The sequence below is a fragment of the Barbus barbus genome, assembly GCF_936440315.1.
Source record: "Barbus barbus genome assembly, chromosome: 12".
NCBI lineage: Eukaryota > Metazoa > Chordata > Actinopteri > Cypriniformes > Cyprinidae > Barbus > Barbus barbus.
In genome coordinates this window covers 4,013,813-4,032,503 of record NC_136740.1, presented here as the reverse complement: position 1 = coordinate 4,032,503, position 18,691 = coordinate 4,013,813, and the positions used below count along the sequence as shown (strand labels likewise).

General features: G+C 37.1%; 1 protein-coding gene across 1 annotated transcript in view; it reads right to left on the bottom strand.

Annotated features, from left to right (window-relative positions):
- The window catches only part of LOC306877790 (glutamate receptor ionotropic, kainate 3-like), a gene marked incomplete at both ends in the record, with an annotated part of 140,037 nt that overhangs the window by 57,362 nt on the left and 63,984 nt on the right, over window positions 1–18,691 (bottom strand). Inside the window, 6 exons of the mRNA XM_079429766.1 lie at window positions 1,299–1,442; window positions 5,435–5,605; window positions 12,661–12,714; window positions 15,302–15,483; window positions 16,432–16,689; window positions 17,488–17,661. Of these exons, the coding sequence (XP_079285892.1) occupies window positions 1,299–1,442; window positions 5,435–5,605; window positions 12,661–12,714; window positions 15,302–15,483; window positions 16,432–16,689; window positions 17,488–17,661 (983 nt within the window). The remainder of the gene's footprint in view (window positions 1–1,298; window positions 1,443–5,434; window positions 5,606–12,660; window positions 12,715–15,301; window positions 15,484–16,431; window positions 16,690–17,487; window positions 17,662–18,691) is intronic.

The window sequence follows — 18,691 nt, the reverse complement described above, 5'->3', positions numbered from 1 at the left end:
TGTGGGCCTATATTTCTGTTGGAGGTCCTGAACATCTTGTTTAGACACATGACATCATGTATTCTATCAAATACCAACAGATAAAAATTCAATAAGTGGCTGACTCTGTTAGAAATCTTATAATGGGCCATGTTTGGATCTTCCACCCGTACAATAATCCAAACACAAACCTCAAAAACATCACAAAAATGGGTCACTGAGCACAAAACCAAGTTTCTGCTATGGCCATTCCAGTCCACTGAGCTGAACCCTGTAGAAAATGAGTGAGGTGAACTGAAGGGAAGAAGCACCATCATGGAACTGGTAATCTGAAGGATCTGGAGAGATTCTGGATGAAGGAATGGTCTCTGATCTCTTGTCAGGTGTTCTCTAACCTCATGTGGCATTATAGGAGAAAATTTAGAGCTGTTAAACTGGCAAATGGAGGTTTCAAAAAGTATTGAATAAAAGGGTGTCGTTAATTGTGGCCGTTGTGTATTAGAGAAAAACATTTATTTCATAATGATATTTCCCCCCATTTTAAATTCTTATTATCCAATGAAATGTTAGATATTTGTGATATTTTAAATAAAAGACCAAAAGGATTAAATATGCAGATTAATTTTCACAGCCTTCTTTGATCATATTTACCAAGGGTGCCAATATTTTTGGCCAAGACTGTATATATATATATATATATATATATATATATATATATATATATATATTGGATTTATATCGGACATCAGCTACCCTGCTCATTAAGATATAAAAAACCACCACTGAAAAATCCATATTGGTTGACGACTAAATAATTAAAGCTTGATTTTCTCTCTCTAATTTAAGAATATTACTGTAACCAGTTTACCAGTCAATTCCAACTGATTGGTATGCCATGCAATTTTTAAAAACTGTATTGTTCCATACAATGTCTTCAATTTGAGTTGTGTCTCTATTGATTCTACTTTCAGACATACCAAACTGTAAATACATTTTTAACTTGAAAAGTGTGCTTAAGCTATCTTTCTTTAAAATGTTAATTAAACATATTGAAAATTACTGAAAATTGAAATATTACTTCAAATTAAAAGTTTGTAATCATCTCTAACGTGTGCAAATACTTTTTTGGGGGCCACCGTATACAATTAATGCAGATTAAATCAAAAGTAAAAAGACAACCTCTTAAAATGAGTTTAAACAGGCATCAGTGGAAAGTGTTCAGCAGAGAAGCTGATACTGTGTTATTTAAACAATATCTTATCTTGTCTCTGGAGAGCTGAAGTGTTTGTGACAGCACTGCCATGAGCGATTGTCATTACCTCTTTAATGAAACTCATGAAGCGTCCTCCGAACCTCCAGGGTTTGTGGCGATGACACTGCAATGAGTTGACAGTCATCTGCGGCGCATGCTGGTAAGAAACCGACACGATGTGGACTGCGTCGTACGTCAGAGCAGCATCTGTCTGGAATAAATAGGGGGGCGATATGTCAGCTGAAAGGATCTGACAAGCGGGAGGAGTGCAAGACCTGACCAGTTGACAACCTTGTCAAACAGCAAACTGGTCCACTGCTCAGGACCATTAGCACACTTGAATCAAAATGTAAGTAGAAAAGAACTCATCAACCTTTGATTCAAGTCTGATGCTAGAAGACAGTGTGTATGAGTACATGTTTTGTTGTTTTTGGAGGGGGAGGAGGAAGGGGTTGTGGTTCAAGAAATAGGCACAATTTTCATGTTGTTGTGTGCTCAAGTATTCAGGGTTCATACTTGTTTTAATAGTGTATAAGGGTTAATAAGGGGTGCTAATATACTGAGCGACTAACAAGCAAGTGCTTTATTTGCAAATTAGATGAACTGCACTTGATATGAACAAGGCTTTTTTTAGTAATGCATCATTGTTCACTGTTCTTTAACTGAACAATGCTAGAAGTTTAAATGTCTAAAAGTTAAAGAATTAGTGTTTGACAACTAATTGTTTCTATATTTGTACTGTGAAATCAGAATCCAATGTATTGCTTAATTCCACTTTGCACATCTTCAAACTGTGACTAATGGTCATATTTTATGACCTTCCTTCATGCTGGTGTGACTAAGTTTTATTTGCATTTTGTTAGCTACAAAGTTGCCCAACTGTCTTTGATTTTGCTCTGCTGTTTTTGATGAGAAACATCAAACGGCAAATGCTCCAAAAGTGGAACAAAACAGCAGTACTCATTTGAACTCGGAGAAGGTATGTTTATTTGCAGACAGATCTCGGTCATGTGACCCAGTGAGAAGCACTTGAATTCAGCACAGAATTATCTGTTACAACCCTCAGATGTTTTGGTGATTTAAAGCCAAATAAAACCGACTGAACTTGAAAAGAAGATTGAGACTGAACAGAAGAAACTTTGTGGCAAGAATGATCCAGTTAGAAGTTGTTACAATCAACAAATTACCAACATTTATTATGGACATTTATAATTTATGTAGTATCACTATCATTACTGTAACATTTATTAACACTAACCATGGCATTTTGGCAGAAATATGGTATATCCATATTGAATGTTATTAGATTAACATAATCATGTATATACTGTATGAACTTATTACAGGAGTAATATAACTTTTGTTATGAAGCTGTGGCAGTTTTTTTTTTTTCATTTATATATATACTAAATGTGGTTAATGTTGTATATAACAAATATCACAGTTTTCTAAATACAGTTTTTTTTTAGAATAGCAGTATGTTGTTTGCCATGATCTACAAATGCATGATAGTGTGGAAGAACGAAGTCCTATAAAAATTTCACTTAGACAGTTGGTTTATACAACTTAAACACAACTTGAACTCTGTGCTTTACTGTCCAAAAACTATTTCCACGAGACAAATAGTGTAATATATTACTTTATTAGTTCATGTTCCCTCCACCAGTGCTACCAAATCAGGAGTCAGTGCCATCATTGTATAGAATTTGGTGGTACCTGTATCTCTCATATGTTAGATTTCTGATTTTGATGGACAAAGATAAAGGAATCTATCTACACGGTCCATCAAGCAAGCACAGAACAAGAGAGCAGCAGGAGATTTAAGTCCTCCAATCATTTCAGCATCTGTAACCACTGTGACTGGAGTTAATCTTTTTCCACAATCTCTGCATGACCAAGTCATACTTCTGAGCCAAATCCAACCACAAGTTACCACTGAGACACACTCAATCTACAGCAAACAGGCTACAGCTAAATGTTAAGGATTGTCAGACACTGCTTCCTTAAGTTTGTTCTCTCTCCATTTTCATAACACGGTCTACTGTATGCTCAAATACTGCCAAAGCATTTCTCAAAACCTCTCTAAACTGGATGAAAATGCTAAACACTCTCTGCGTGGATGATCCAGAAAAATATGGCAAATTTATGAAATGCCCTACATCAGAATATGTTTAAGGAAAAACTATGAAAATGTACCTATAAGATGCCTTAAGCACACCTCCAAAAGTAGTAAAATTAACTCAAAATAAAGAGAAATGAATTACTCCAACTAAGATACTAAGTGAGCCATTGACAATCCAGTGGCATCACTGCAGCTGCTGTTATATTGTATTATAAAACTATGTGCATTTTATAAGAGTCTTAAAGGGTGATATCCTGCAGAGTTCAGCTTCATCCCTAATCAAACACACTTGATAAATCAAACCAACATTTTTAGGATTACTCAAATATTACAGAGAGTTTTGTTTGATTAGAGATTAAACTCTGCAGGATATGGTGACCCTCTTAGAACAGAGTTACCTCTCTCTGCTTTTAAGTGTTAGCAAAAGAGCAAAGGACATCTTCCAACAAAGTTCAAAATGTATTCCCCTACATGGCAGGATAAGTTTTATTTTGCACATTGAATAATGGCAGATAGCTCCACCAACTCCAGGAGCAATGCTGGCAGCAGCATTAAACCTTGTACCTCACAAATCTGACCTAGGTTTTTGATCCCTCAAGCTCAGCTCATCAAAGAACTTACTGTGGCTTGAATGTATCTGGTCTCCAGCCCTCTCCAGTCAGTTTCTTTCTATGCACTTAAAACATTCCCTCTAACATATACCAGGGGTGTCCAATTGTGCTCTTGGAAGGTCACTGTCCAGCAGAGTTTAGCTCCAACCCCAATTTAAATCACACCCGAACCAGGTAATCAAGGTCTTCAGAATTACAAAAAAAAACAAGTCAGGTGTGTTGGGAAAATCTGCATGATGCTGGCCTTTCAAAAGCAGGATTGGACACCCCTGACCTAACATGCACAGAGAGAAAAGAATGCTTGTCCGCTGACCCTCATGACCCAAGCAAGAACCAAAATACTCAATATAGACATCAATGTTACTTTCCAGCTCTGCTACTGTTAACAGCCATAAAGCAACAGCTACTAGAGTGCTTCTTTCTGCAAACTCTTTGGACAATGAATAAAAAGCAAGAAAATTACTGGTACACCATCCACTTGCCGAGTGTCTAAGACATTCTACTGTAACAATCTTCTGGAGAGATGAGGGCTTGCAGTGTGCATTGTTCAGGCAATGTGAGCTACTCTAGATCAAGCGTGTCCGCAGGAAGGAGGACGAGTGTTCACTGAGATGTCCTTTACATCGACCTTGCCATAGGCTTCTTGTAACCAGGCAAAAAGTTGTTGTGATTTGAGAGCTGTGGATATTATGAGAGTGTTGGGAACACTAGACCAGATGGAAAAGTACTTTCAGTCAATAGCTGGACTGACTAAACTGAGTGGTTGCAATGGTCTGTATTCAACAGATGGATGTGGCAGGAACTATATGTCTCACATCATTCTTGTTAACCGTTGCAAATCCAATGATACCATATAAGATGCGTATGCCAGAGTTTTCAACCTTGCACAAAAGACAAAGTAGCACACGTTGATATGCATGAAACAAAAGGTAAATTTAGAGTAAATGTAGCACTGAATGCATTTTTTCTGTAATAACAGTACTCCTCTACATCAAAATAATCCGAAATTCTACAGAACAGCGTAGTAGTATTTGAACTACTGTGAAATAGATTAATAGATAATCACAGAAGCCATACAGTTGAAACCAGTCTTTATGGTATTATGGTATTCAACAATGGCAGTGCATGAGGCATACCATTTGGGATTATTAAATCTGAACTGCTGCAGTCTAAAAGATTATATTACCTAGCAAATAAAAAGTAGATACTGTATTTAAGTCTCAACCATGGCAATTATTATTATTAGAGACACCAAATCCATCTGAAACAGCTCACAGAATATATTAAGAAATAAATAGCTCCTTTAAAGGTTATTTTGTAAGAGAATGGATTGACTGAATAAGTATGGCTATGTATTACATTGGTTACAGTGAAAGCGGAACCTATTCAAAGCTTTTGTGCCATTGTTTAATTTGGCTTTTCTTTTCTGGTTAGCTGGCGGTGGTATTCAGGGAGAAAATGGAAGCATACCGTCATGATCCCTTCCAGGAGACCGGAGTCTGGTTTTGGGGGAATCTGCCTCTCAAGGGACCACTTCTCCACAATGGAGGCAACCTGAGGATTGTCCACGTTTAGGATGCGGAAGCCGGTCATATTGACACCACAGAAGCGGTACGGCTCCAGGTTTATGGCCATGAGATCCTAGAGGAAGAGCAAGAGAGAGAAAATATCTAATTTAACCGGGCTGAATCGAGCTTCATTGTTGCTGGGTGAGTGGCTTCTTGTCTCTTTGTCCCCTAATAAAAGCAGCAGATAGAGAGGAGGGTAAAAAGAAGATAGACAGAGCAAAAATAAAAGAGATTAAGGATAATACCGTGCTTTTCAGGCCGCCTGGGTACAGCCAGATGAAGCATAGTAGGACGTACACCTCTGTGCCAGCATGTATGATATCATAGACAGTGAGCCAGGAGTCATTCGCACAATAGCTGATTGAAACAGTTATTTCCTCTGTAATCCGGTCTTCATTGCTTCCATCCAGCGAATTGAACCGTAAACACTTCACACCGCTCTGAATGCCGACCTGACACTGAAATGTATCACTATGTCTTGGCATTCACTGATTTCAACAATGTGGATTCTTCTTCAAAAAAAATCTGAATTTCACTTTCTCAATGCAGTGATGTGGGATGAAACGATCTGAAAATGAAATTGCTGGGGTGGAAAATAGCATTAAGATTAAGTGTAAATTAATCGAAATCTTTTCGTCTTACGAGGTCAAAGCAAAAGGCGCAGCCGTCTAACACGGGGTTCTGCAAATCTGAAAATGAATGGCAAAATGAACAAGACCATGTTCATTGAAAGAACTTCCCGTAATGTGCTAAGGCTAATTAACGCTCTAGAACAATACCAACACACACCCACACTACGCATGCTATTGTCTGGAGTGTTATTCTGAGAACAGTCACTCTGTTTCTTGTACCATCCTACATATTGCCAAACATGTTGGGAAGGTGGGGGTGGCAAAGAAATGGGGTAGAACATAATAGACTATTTCATTAACACCCTGTGGGGCTGGAACTGTTCGGAGAGAAGCATGAAAAACACATGCAGAAAAAAGCTTGCCCCGAGAAACAGCACTTTATGAACTATAGCATAAATGACTTCTTGTTAAATGTAGATGTTATGATGGAAGTCTGTTTTATGGCTTCTTTCCATCTTAATGTTTTACTGTATCAGTGCGACATTAGCATATAAGCAATGATTGATGCTCAAATACTTAGAATGTAGTGGAATTCTAGTTGGATTATTGTAAAAATATAATTACGAAAATAGCTACGTTGTTCATTTTATTATGTCTTAGATGGGGAGGTCTTGGCAAAATTATGTCATGTAAATCCAACATCGTTGTTCGCCAACAACATAGCGGCAGAATGGATATTTAGAGTGGGAGAACTACGATCGTTTAATATACGATGGATTTTGTAAATAACACATCAAAGACAGTTAAGGTGACACTGATTGAGGAATTTGAGAAACATCTTACAATACAAGGCAAATCGCTCAAGTTTCACAGAAAAAGCATCATGAAGGTTATAGTTTCCATTTGTGGGTGAAATGAACCTTTAATTCGTCCATGGTTCCAACTCAAAAAAAAAAAAGAACAGTCGATGTAATTGTGCCCATCTCTGGTTATAAAAATATAAGGTTTTGACATATAACTTCATACTGTTATGCTCCTCAGCTTTTGATTGTGTTGCGAGGGCATATGTTTTTTTTTTTTTTTTTTTTGCAACAAGCAGCCTTTCAGTGTGGACAGAATAACTGCTGCTTACTGGAATCTTGGACTGAGCATCACATTTGGTTAAGACACACTGTTATAGTAATAAAAATAAATAACTTATTACTGCTAACTTGTTTCAAAACAATCTGAAAATAAGTTTTAAAAAAAGACTACTGTGCCTTTATAGATTAATTAGGCCTGTCCTTTTATAGGTGAGGAAGCAGGAATTATAACGGCCTGTTCTGAGGACAGTTATGATCTATTATCTCAAACACATCACTGTTGACTTTTCATGCTTTAGTAGGTACATTTCAGAATTAATAAAATTGTCAGCAATGATGAAATAGCAATAATTAAATTTGTTTTCATTTACATAGGAAAGTGCTGTTTACCCACGGAAAACACCTGGGTTCAAATCCAAACTAATATCACACTGGCAAAGAGAGTGTCATCGACGTAGTGATATCGCATTATGCAATTCAACATATAAAAATGTAAACAAGGAAGGAAAAACCAAGGACTGTCACAAAATCCTTCATGTGTGGATTGTGGAACTACTTTGTTACGTCAGAGATTCAGAAAGAAACTTACATGAGACCATTTTGCCAGTTTATCAAGTTTTGCTCCATCAACGAAAGTTCCAAATAGTTCCAAACAAAGACACAGCATTGCACTGCAATATTGCATAGGTGCTTCGCTTCTGAATTAATCTACATATTTGAATGAATCGGTTGCGTATATGTTTCATGACTCACTCATAATGACACTTGCCACCACCCACTGGAATGTCCACGCTGTCAGAAAGTACTTTGGACTGACCAAATTTAATCCGCTACAGCACTGTCATCAAACAGTTTTTTCTAGACTAAAAGTTGCATACATAAACTATATTTTGCATATAATAAAGATAAAAATAATCAGATCTGAATGCATGGTTTGATTAGGTATGACACTTCTAAAAAAATATTTTATCTTTTTTTTTGGCAGCAGCTATTTATGCTAAGTGTAAATAAAAAGGCAGTGTCCAGTGCAAATAAGCAACTAGTTGCCAAAAGCCAATTTCACCTTTGCTTACTATTGCTCAGATATTTTACCTTCAGTACACACAACATTACATCTGTTTACACTTTGAATAACATCTATGACCATTTGCAATTTGTTATTAATACTTGGTGTAAACGTATCTACTACTATTTTTACACTTAGTATAAATGCCTAAACTGCCTAAATGTTTTAACAAGCTTTAGAAATGAATAAAAAGCACATATATACACATTTGCTGTGCAACCATATGTAAATGAACAGTTTTTGTGCAAAATAAATGTGCATTCTAAAACCATATTTTCTGCACAAATACCTATATTTACTAACAAGATCATATTGTGCAGTCAGATAACACAGTTCAATCATATGGAGTACATTAATTTGCATTGTCTTCCAGTAAAATTCCACTTGCATATCTCCTCGGAGTGACTGGAGTACCACAAGGATCTGTCCTAGGTCCTCTGCTATTTTCATTATACATGTTGCCCCTTGGTAATATTATTAGAAAATACGGGATTAGTTTTCATTGTTATGCTGATGATACTCAACTATATATCTCAACAAGACCAGATTAAACTTCTCAACTATCTAAGATAATAGATTGTGTAAAACATGTAAAAGATTGGATGACCAATAATTTCTTCCTATTAAATTCAGATAAGACAGAGATATTACGTATTGGACCAAAAAAAAAGTACACAAAATCTCTTGGATTACAATTTGCAACTAGACGGATGTACTGTTACGTCCTCTAAAGTAAAAAATCTGGGTGTTATATTAGACAGCAACTAATCCTTTGAAAATCATATTTCCCATGTTACAAAAACTACATTCTTCCATCTTAGAAACATTGCCAAGCTTCGAAACATGTTACCTGTTTCTGATGCAGAAAAGCTAGTTCATGCATTCATGACGTCTAGACTGGACTATTGTAATGCACTGCTAGGTGGTTGTCCTGCATCTTCAATAAACAAGCTATAGATAGTCTACAGTATGCAGCGGCTAGAGTTCTTACCAGGTCAAGAAAATATGATCATATTACCCCAATTTTACAGTCTCTGCACTGGCTACCTATTAAGTTCCATATCAGTTACAAAATATTATTACTCGCCTATAAGGCCCTAAATGGTTTAACTCCTGTGTACCTAACTTGTCTTCTACCACGCTACAATCCAACCCGCTCCCTAAGGTCTCAAAACTCTGGACTCTTGGTAGTACCTAGGATAGCAAAGTCCACTAAAGGAGGTAGAGCTTTTTCACATTTGGCTCCCAAACTCTGGAATAGCCTTCCTGATAACGTTCGGTGTTCAGACACACTCTCTCTGTTTAAATCTAGATTAAAGACACATCTCTTTAGCCAAGCATTCACATAATGCATCTTATAATCTTGTACTGCAGTTATATCTGATCAAATGTACATTATTATTATTCTTTAGCTTGGGTTGAACAAATTATTTTTGCGTAGATGGAACAGCAATTACGCTAATTATATCTCTATGTGTTTCTCTGTTTCTGCAACATTAGCATCCCATGGTAACTAGGAATTACAGAAGCTTCAGTCTGGATCCAACCCTTAAATGATCTGAGATGACCGAACACCTGAGAAAAGATGATGCCAACCCCTCAGAGGACCTCAGAGGATGCCAACGCTCAGACAACATACAGAATTACCTAATTTTGCCACAAGTTAAATATATTAAGGTTCTGCAATATATAAATATATTGTGGAAACTTAATTTCCTGTAGAGCTGCTTTGCAACGATTTGTATCGTAAAAAGCGCTATATAAATAAACTTGAACTGCTATGGTCTATTTATCATAACAAATGATACATGTGTGAAAATATCATAGATCAATTCACATTGGCAGAAACAAATTAATAATCTAATGAAAACACACAGTTGATTAATTTTCAGTGTGTTGGGTAGTAATCAAGCCTTTAGCAAGGATCAGTAAACCTCACTCATAACTCAGATGCTTGACATATACAGTGCATTACAAGGACACTCAAACTCTGTCCCAGAAGTATAGTAAGTATAGAGAGAGAGTACGGTGGCTCAGTGGGTAGCACTGTTGCCTCACAGCAAAAAGGTCCCTGGTTCGAGTCCCAGCTGAGCCAGGATACCTGTCTGTGTGGAGTTTGCATGTTCTCCCTGTGTTCCCCCCACAATCCAAAGACAAGCTGTATAAGTGAATTGGACAAAGTAAACTGGCCGTAGTGTGTGTGAATGAGTGAGTGTGTCCCAGCATGAGTTAGTGCACTCTCAGGGCTAGGTTGCGGAAGGAAGTGCATCCGGCATAAAACATGTGCCAAATCAGTTGTGTGGATCACTCCGCTGTGGCAACCCCTGATCAAGGGAGCAAGCCGAAGGAAGATATATGTATTATATATATAATACATATAGCTATTATATCTGCTATTATATATATACTGTGGGGGAAATAAGTATTCAACACTTGAATATTTTTTTTATTAAACACATTTCCAGTGCAGCAATTCACATGAAATTCTTACCAGATGTTGGTATTAACTCAAGAAATCTACACAGATAAAAAAATATTGAATATTACAATCCATAAAAAGTTATATTTAATGACGTGAAATAGGAGAAGAAAAAAGTATTGAACACACAAAGAAAAATGATTTCACTAATTAGTTCAACCTCCTATTTGTGCAAATTAGAATCAGCCAGGTTATTGCAGGTTAATCCGTTATAGAAAAAGCCTTACCCACCTCTGAATGCAAGTATACAAACATCTCATGATGGGTAGAGACAAAGAGCTGTCCCAAGACCTTCGCAACAAGATTGTTGTGCTGCATAAAAATGGTAGTGGTTACAGAGAGGTTTACACAACTCCTACATGTTCCTGTAAGCACCATTTGAGCCCATTATACGCAAGTGGAAAGAAAACAACTCCACCATCAACCTGCCACGCAAAGGAGCTCCTCGAAAGATTTCTGATCAGGGAGTCAGAAGGTTAATCAGAAGAGTAATCCAAGAGCCAAGGACCACTCGGAAAGAGCTACAGAGAGACTTGGAAGCAGCAGGTACAGTTGTCACAGAGAAAACTATAGGCAATGCACTCCACCGCCACGGCCTCCATGCACGCTCACCTCAGAAGGCTCCATTTTTGAAGAAAAGGCATGTTGAAGCTCGTTTGATGTTTGCTACAAAACATTTGGACAACCCTGTGAATTACTGGGAGAATGTAGTCTGGTCAGACGAGACAAAAATTTAACTTTTTGGCAATAATACCACACGCCATGTTTGGAGGAGAAATGGCTCCTGCATATGACCCTAAAAATACCATACCAACAGTGAAGTTTGGAGGTGGAAGCATCATGGTATGGGGCTGTTTTTCTTCTCATGGTACTGGCAGAATCCATGTTATTGAAGGGAAGATGAATGGAGCCATGTACCAGGAAATTCTTGAGGTGAATCTGTTACCATCCGCCAGGATGATGAGGATGAGACATGGATAGACATTCCAGCAGGACAATGATCCAAAACATACTGCAAAGGAGACTTGGAATTGGTTCCAGAAGAAGAAAATAAAGTTGTTGGAATGTCCCAGTCAATCACCAGACTTAAAACCAATCGAGAATTTATGGAAGGAACTGAAGATCAAGATTCACAAGAGGGCCCCGCGGAACATTCAAGATTTGAAGACAGTCTGTTTAGAAGAATGGACCAAAATCCCACCTGCGCACTGTGAACGATTAGTTTGTTCATACAGGAAGCGTCTTGAAGCTGTTATTGCAAACAAAGGCTTTTCCACCAAGTATTAAGTATAATCTCAGTTAGTGTGTTCAATATTTATTTCCTGTGTCATTTCACATAACTTTTTTTATGGATTGTAATATTCAATATTTTTTCTCTGTGTAGATTTCTTGAGTTAATACCAACATCTGGTCAGAATTTCATGTGAATTGCAGCACTGGAAATGTGTTTAATACAAAATTTGTTCAAGTGTTGAATAATTGTTTCCCCACTGTATATATATATATATATATATATATATATAATAGCAGAGCTTTCTGAATATGTAGTCGGCTCACTAGATTTTGTAATAGCACCAAAATGTGTGTTTGTGAGACAGTGAGGAAATCTCTAAAAACAGTGATTTGCAATTTAAACTTCTGACCTTCAAATTCCAGAGGTGGAACACAGTTGTCAATCACTTCGGCTTTTGAAAGACAAAATCACAAAAGGCTTTTGAAAGACATTTTGCTGATCTGAGCTTGAGGGAAGGGCTAATGTTTACACTGGGGTGGCGGAAACTCCATTAAGGCTGTTTTGTCAAGTGAAATTGATATCGCAGACTGGATCCAAAGCTCATCTGCAATTAAAAGCCATTCATCAAAAAATAAAGTGGGAGCAGCCCAAGAACAAATGACATTCAATTTGCCGTTAGTACTGCGGTACATTACCAGAGTGGTGAAGATGTAGTGATAGTACTCTGTCATCATCCCCATCATCTGGGCCTGGAGGAAGAGGAGGGGTGGGGTAGAAAACAACAATGAAAAAGGTCACTATGTCATGTCAGAGTAATTTGCAATCATTCTGGCAGCCAACACAAACAATGAAGACAAATGAGATTGAATCAAAATAGTGGAACTATGAAGAACTATTCATCTCTGTTGATTTATCGACACATCTCTCCACCTGTGTTTCTTGTATCATATAGCACAACTGTTAGCGCAGCTAGCTTTTAGTAGTAAAAGGGCGATTCAAGAGATCACCCTCATGCTGTTCCAAATATGACTTTTGTTCTTCTACCGAACACAAAATATAAGAATATTGATGCTGATCTTTTGCATACAACTGAAGTGAAAGGGGACGTTCGACAAAATGGTTTGGAATGACTTGAGGATTCATTTACTATTTCTACTAATTTCATTTACTAATACGGTTCCATTTTAATGTCTGGATTCAGTGATTCTGTTTAATTTTTCCTGAATCATGGCAATCATAGGGCCATATTCCTGTATTCAAACATAATGATTGCTTTATACATTGGTCATAGCTACTCCCAATACATTTCCTTCAATGTTCATACAAATGCTCACTTTTCCCTTGGTGCTCATATGTCTGCTTTAATTATGCCATCTGCCGTGAGGAAAACTCAAGGTTATGCTGAGCTCTTTCCCTCTTCTAGATCGTAATCACTCAAGTTTGTGAAAAAGTCAGAAATGGTTACATTTCTTACAATGAGTTGCAGAAATAGCCCCTTCTATGTCTGTGCCTGTACTTTCTATATCTCACAGTCCCTCTCTCTCACACACACACACACACACACACACCCACAAGCATAGACTGCCTTTTAAAGACTTCTGGGATTTAGCCCACAGACGTCTCAGACAGACTCTGTGTCCGACTGCATTTCCTATTTCTCTTTGGCCTGAGGGAGAGTACATGCACCGACAGAAGTTCAGGAGAGGTTGACAGAGAGAAAAACGAGCCGCAGACAGGTTGTAGACAGGTGACCGCGGGACTAAGCTTATTAAGAGGACTCGGGCCACAGAGAATGACACAACTTTGTCATAAGTTTAAATGTGAAATAATACAGCCTACAGTTAAACTGGAAGATACATGCAGGGGCATCAACGCTGAATGAAATGAAGAGCAAAATATCGTCTGGAGAGCCTTTGAAACACATACGAGGTTTAAAGCAGTACCTGCTTGGACAGTGTTTTCTCTTAGATATGAATAGAAAAAACATATTCAGTCCCCATTTGACCTGTGGTAAACATTCTTCATAGCATTTGCGATGTTATCAGATGTTGCAAGGACAAGTTTGCACAACATAATAAAATGTTTTGAGAAATCATAAAAATGGCATGATAAATAATTCTGAGATAAAAAAAAAATAATAATTGTAATTATAACAATTCATATGTTAACATTTTAAATAGTTAAATCGTAATTATGCGGAAAAGGTTGAAATTATGAGATAAACATATTTTTCTGTTCTAATTATTCTAATATTTTTCCCTTCTTATGTCATAATTTTTACTATTTATCTGATAATTATGATTTAGTATGCCATAATTCTAACTTAGAATCTCACAATTTTGACTTGCCATAATTTCTGCTTTTTATCTTATAATTATTACTTTTTATCTCATAATTTCAACTTTTTGTCATAATTAAGATTTTGTAATTATGACTCAGTATGTCATGGTTTAATTTCTTTTTTTATCTCACAAAAATTACTTCATTGTATCAATTATATTTATAATACACTTTGAAAGACTATACTTTCAGCTGTAAGCATATGCTAAGGATTCGAGTTAGAACTGAAGTGCACTGTACTTTGAGCTTTTGCAACATTTGTCAATACAATTCTATGTGCTGCCATAGACTTAAGTTATGCAAAACTAACAAACTTTTTTAGATGCCTACAAACCTTTGATGTTTAGCTCTCTAAAAAACATCAAAGCAAATGGCATCTTCAAACTAATTACGTGAGAGCTACAGCAGTACTAACAACCTCAACGTGACTAAATACTTTTACCGTAGTCTTCGTTTTGAGAAGCATATCTATTGTTTTATCCTCATTTCAAATATAAGCCGTTTTTATGGCACTCAAAAATACTACAGGTGCTCTAAAAAAGATACACAATTCAAACCTACAGCACTGGATGTTTCTGTATAAAAATTAAAAAACATACATTAGCAACCAGGCACTCACACTGATTTGTTATTATAGAGACTTTTTTATGGGGCTACAAAAATTCAAAAATCCGATGTGTATTGGCTCTTACAGGCCTTCATAAGGGTGCCAATAGAGAAATGACTCAATGGCTTTTTGCAATGACATTTTTAAGGATAGCATTAAGAAATAGTTCACATATTTTGGGGCCACTGTACATGTTCACATGTATGTGTAGCTTCATCTCCATTCTGCCTCCAGCAAAAGATATAGCAAATTTAATTTAAAACGTCAGATCCAAATCCAAAACAGCTTCTCCAGATCTGGACTAAAACTTCAAACAGGCTTGAGTTCTGAGAGAACATCAGTGGATAGTATGATATGACTGTGCATCACTTTACAGAGTATGAACTCACTTGTTTGAGGATCTGGGCAGCCATTATGTGGCTGCAATCGAAGATAATGCGAAACTCTCTGCTCCTTTTCATCTCTTTGAGCAGAGGTCTGGTGTCCGTGGTGTCCAGAGGGAGCTGTCGGATCTTCAGCCTGATGTTATACCTGGACGGAGCCATAATTAACTCCTGGAGTCTGATTAAACCTGCACAAGAAGAGTTGAGTGCCAGAGTCAATTAGTCAAGAAGTCAAGAAGACGTTTTGAACTGGATAGCTGGTATGTTGTTGGTTGAACGTGGCCTAACAGCTGTACCTACCTTGAAGAAGACGGTCTAACACACTGATATCACTAGACATAAACCAATACAGTATATTGGCTAGTCCAGTTAATGGGCCAATATTTGGTCAATATTAAATTAAAGTTCCAATTTTGGGATGATTAAAGAAATAAAAATAAAAAATAAGATCTCATGTCAATATATTGTCCGTCATGCACTACTGACCAGTGGTGAAAAAAATCTATCAATCAATCAATCAATCAACCAGGACATCATACAGTACAATGAATTCACAGATTAATTTCCTTTAATTTGTATTTGCCATTGAAAGACCAAATTGACCAAACTGGTCTAGACCATGTTAGATCAATGACCATCTTGGACCAGCTAAAAACCATGTAAAATTTTGATGGAAAGAGACAGGAAAATCGGGACACGACCAAGGCCAGATTCAAACCCGGGTCCCTTGTGAGCAGATCTACTAAAATGTTGAAAGCAAAATGCTTCCCTCTGTGCCACAGCTCTGAAAACATGTACTATAAAGCAGACATTTAATTTAACATGCCGTTATCCTGGTTCTATTTTTAATAATAAATATGTTTTTATCACATATTTTGCATCTCAGATGAATCGCTTTTCATTCCTGCTCCTGTCAGAAGTAGCATTGCTCGATTACTTTGATGCAAACTGTTTCTAGAATATCGAGGCCTGACTCATTCTGACAGCAACAGGAAAATTAAGAGACTTCTGCTTCTTATCACTGAACTACAGAGTCTAATGCACTTTTAAAGGTGGCGGGCCCTCTTTGGTTGCAAGGACTTCCTCAAGTAACACAGTTTACAATGACACGCTGACATAAAGCCATTATCTCTCACCTGTGCTGTCATCGTAAACCACGGTGGCTGTCTTCCACTTGAGGAACTGCACCAGGTCTAAGATAGCGTAGCTGAGAGAAGAGTAATCCGGGTACAAGTTGGCATAAAATGCATCCCTATTGTCCATCGGGTGGTGTTTCCATCGCACTTGAATGTGTGGCACCTCCAGGGCATTGCAGATAGACTGCACAGCATTCGATGAGGAGCTGTGAGACGGCCCAAATATGGCAACTACACCTAAAGACAGCTGGTCGCACGCTGGCGAGAGCAGACGGTGGGTCATGTGGTAAGAAATGTCAAAACAGAAATGTCACTGCATACAGAATATTCCTTTGTACGTTTTACAAAGCGGTGGTAAGTTTCATTCTGTCATAACCATTTGTATAGACAGAATATTAACATATATGCAAATAGGAAATCGTTATTTTAAATATTAATAACATTTCACAATATTGTTTTTTTTCACTGTGTTTGTGATCAGAACATGAGACCTTTAAAGTGGGTTTTGGCCTAAGAAATATATTAAGAGTTATTAAGTTATTGCTTACTGGTAAGACTTAAAGGTCACCCCAAAATAAAAAATAGCTGAAAATGTACTCAGCCTCAAGCCAGAGTTCTAAACAAAAATGCTGGTGTATAAACAGGACAAAAGTAGATGGGCTTTTTTTTTTTATTGGAGGATGCATTATTAAGGATTATGGGCTGGTATTTTGTCCAGAACTGACTAAAAGGCCTTAATAACGGATTTGTTTCTTACAAATGTGCAGCTTTTTACTTCACAAGTTGTTAACAGATGGAAGTTGTGTGGATTGCTTGTGCATTATTGTGATGTTTTTTATCAGCTGTTTGGACTCTCATTCTGACGGCACCCATTCACTGCTGAGGATCCATTGGTAAGCAAGTGATGGAATGCTACATTTCTCCAAATCTGTTTCCTTCAACAAACTAACGTATATCTTGGATGACCCGAGGGACTAAATTTTCAGCAAATTTCATTTTTGGGGTGAGTAGTAATCTAAACACTGCCACAAACATTTACATTTTCACACAACTCACCTTTTCTGGAGGCCTCAAAGCTATCAAAGATATTAATCCTCTGAATGTCGTACGTTAACGTTGTGTTGGGCAATAATGTCCTGTTTCTGTTGATGTTATTAACTGCAAATTTAAAGGCCAGTTCCTCGGAGCTGACGAGTGACACGGGTCCATCCATTTGTTCAAAAATCCCACCTAAAAAAACAAGAGAAATCACTGTCAAATGAACCAAAGCTGAACCCGGTGACGAAGCTTGGCACCACATCCAAACCTCTGGAGGTGTTTTGCATTTAGAGCTGTCGGCTAGCTCGCTTGTGTACTTAAGCAACCCTTTTCGATCTGCTCAGCAGAAAGAAAGAGTGTCTGACAGTCACAGCTCAGGCTTTTAAAGTTCAAGGCCATAATGGAGATGAGGAGAGTGAAAGAGAGAAAGAGAAAAGTAAATGGCTTCATCAAAGGTACCTTGCCTCCTTAAGGCCTGCAGGTCACCTTTCATTCTCTGATAAAAAAAATACACAGGCCTATAGCTTGTGGATAGAGTTTTTGCACAGAAGTTTGAAACTTTAAAGCCATTTGGGCAAATTCATTTCATAACAATCTGCTGAGATTTTCAGAAATGCATTTTACTGCCAAGATTCCACCAATGGAAGAGCTGGAGAAGTAAACTCTGTGTTTATTGACTTTACTGTGCAATAGAACCCTATAAAAACAATAAAATGATAACATCTGGAGCATGCTGAGCAATCTTCAGCCCTTGAGGATTAATGCTGTTAGACCTGCTTTACCTTTCCAGAGTATATCAGCGATATGACGGTCTGGAAGCCAAAGACATATGAGCAGAGAGAAATATTGGAGGAGCAAAGTTTGTTCGGTTGTACAGAATTCAATTTCACATATTATCAATTCATGCTATTTGGGATTTAAAATATTATTAGCACTTTCAACAAGAAGAGTACAAAATAATGTCTGAAACTAAAATGTGTGAATCTGATAATTTATTATTATTGCATAAAATTGTCAGTACTTAGAAAAATATGTAATAAAAAATAGATTCACTTTAAATAATATGTGTAACAGTTTGTAACTGAAAAAAAAAGAAAAGTAAAATGTTTGCAACCCTGAAATAGTTGTATATGTTGCCTAAATTAATCTAGTTTTAGAACAAATATTGGTTTATATTTATTGATAAACTTATATTTCCCATAAATGCAAACATATGCATTAT